Genomic DNA, 1,856 nt, shown 5'->3' with positions numbered 1-1,856 from the left:
TGCTAGTGACATATAGGCGAGCAATATGTGTAAAGATGGATCAGTTTTTGGCACCTACGTAGAGCGGTAGAGGAACGTTGCTCTTTGTCAACCATGGAAGAAACCTGGTGGAACTTGTCATACTTTTCCATGACCCTAGCGGCCTAACTTTGTCCATTCTACATGCTTCTCATGCAACTGAAAGAACAGTATACTCATTATAAATAGGTGGCTCGTGCCCACCACAATTGAAGGAAACTACTGAGGTAGCAATCTTACAGTGGAAAACACACTGAGCTTACACACGTAGCTAGGTAAATTTGTGAGAGCCATGGCTTCCAGCTCCAGCTGCAGGGCATGGCATTGCTTGCTTGCCCTCTTCCTCCTCTCCTCCACCGTGTACGGGCAGCTCTCGCCGTCGTTCTACGACAAGAGCTGCCCGACGCTGCAGCGCACCGTGCGTGCCACGGTGACAAAGGCCCTCCGCGCCGAGCGCCGAATGGGTGCCTCCCTCCTTAGGCTCCACTTCCACGACTGCTTTGTTCAGGTAACTAAACTATTTAAACCCTTAAGCCAACATATATATTCATGTCGATTGATTTGTATGCAGTAGCTAGCTGCTAGTGAGCAAGCATAATTAGGCCACGATTAATGGTGGAATATTGCTATATAGGGTTGCGACGGATCCATTCTCTTGGATGACGTGGCTGGTAGCTTTGTGGGCGAGAAGACCGCCTTTCCCAACGTGAATTCGGTGCGGGGCTATGAGGTGATCGACCAGATCAAGAAGGACGTGGAGTTGGCCTGCCCCGGCGTCGTCTCCTGCGCCGACATCGCCGCCCTCGCAGCACGGGACGGCACTTCTCTGGTACGTACAATCAATGGACAGCTGCATGTGCATGAATAGTTCTTATGCTGACAACACACACCTGGATCGGTCGTGCTTCAGCTAGGCGGGCCCAGCTGGGCGGTGCCGCTCGGCCGGCAGGACTCCACGACGGCGAACATGATGGAGGCGAACACCGACCTCCCGGCGCCCAGCTTAAACCTGGACGGGCTCATCGCCGCGTTCGCCAAGAAGCAGCTGAGCCCGCGCGACCTCACGGCGCTCTCCGGCGCGCACACCGTCGGCTTCTCGCAGTGCCAGAACTTCCGTGGCCACATATACAACGACACCGACATCGACCCGGCGTTCGCCACGCTGCGCCAGCGCACCTGCCCCGCCGCGGCCCCCACCGGCGACACCAACCTGGCACCGTTCGACGTGCAGACGCCGCTCGTCTTCGACAACGCCTACTACCGCAACCTCGTGGCCAGGCGCGGCCTGCTGCACTCGGACCAGGAGCTCTTCAACGGCGCCTCTCAGGACGCGCTGGTCAGCCAGTACGCCGCCAACCGGGCGCTCTTCGTGGCCGACTTCGCGACGGCCATGATCAAGATGGGGAACCTCGCCCCGCCCACGGGAGCCGTCACCCAGATCAGGCGCAACTGCAGGGTCGTCAACAGCTGATCTCATCCACATCATCCATCGGCTCACATCTTGTACTCCAAATGTGTAAAGTTTGGTTGGCTACCAACCAGCTAGCATCCGTGCATATGCTGATATGCATGGCGGAATAAGAGCCGTTAATCTGGTTCGGATAATGCCTGCGGGGCTCGGGTTGGCTAGTTCAGAAGTGAGGTTAGCAACCCCTCCTGCTCGGCTGGGGATTGCGAGATGCCTGCTTCATCATGCACGTAATAAATTGCACATGTATACTATGCATGCAGTACTATAATAATGAAAAAAAATGGGTGTGGCAGGTCTGAGCCGGCTGAGATTTAACCAAGACTCAATCAAGTGACGTAACATGTAAGAGAGAAAAAAACTGAAAAAT

At 55.4% G+C, this 1,856-nt stretch overlaps 1 protein-coding gene across 1 annotated transcript; it reads left to right on the top strand.

Moving 5' to 3' along the window:
• The first annotated feature begins 217 nt into the window (after positions 1-217).
• LOC123133392 (peroxidase 70) lies at positions 218-1,856 on the top strand. The gene is made up of 3 exons (XM_044552895.1): positions 218-526; positions 653-847; positions 929-1,856. The coding sequence occupies exons 1-3, from the start codon at positions 311-313 to the stop codon at positions 1,487-1,489; spliced, it is 972 nt and encodes a 323-aa protein (XP_044408830.1). The 5' UTR covers positions 218-310; the 3' UTR covers positions 1,490-1,856.

This window comes from Triticum aestivum, chromosome 6B (assembly GCF_018294505.1).
Source record: "Triticum aestivum cultivar Chinese Spring chromosome 6B, IWGSC CS RefSeq v2.1, whole genome shotgun sequence".
In the NCBI taxonomy this organism is placed as follows: domain Eukaryota; kingdom Viridiplantae; phylum Streptophyta; class Magnoliopsida; order Poales; family Poaceae; genus Triticum; species Triticum aestivum.
The sequence above is the reverse complement of the archived record's forward strand: the minus strand, read 5'-3'. Positions and strand labels throughout refer to the sequence as shown.

Bases quoted from the DNA above. Each gene is read 5' to 3' on its own strand.
- LOC123133392 (XM_044552895.1), top strand. From the start codon at position 311: ATGGCTTCCAGCTCCAGCTGCAGGGCATGGCATTGCTTGCTTGCCCTC. The intron at 527-652 runs GTAACTAAACTA...ATTGCTATATAG, and splicing joins TCCACGACTGCTTTGTTCAG to GGTTGCGACGGATCCATTCT. The intron at 848-928 runs GTACGTACAATC...GTCGTGCTTCAG, and splicing joins CACGGGACGGCACTTCTCTG to CTAGGCGGGCCCAGCTGGGC.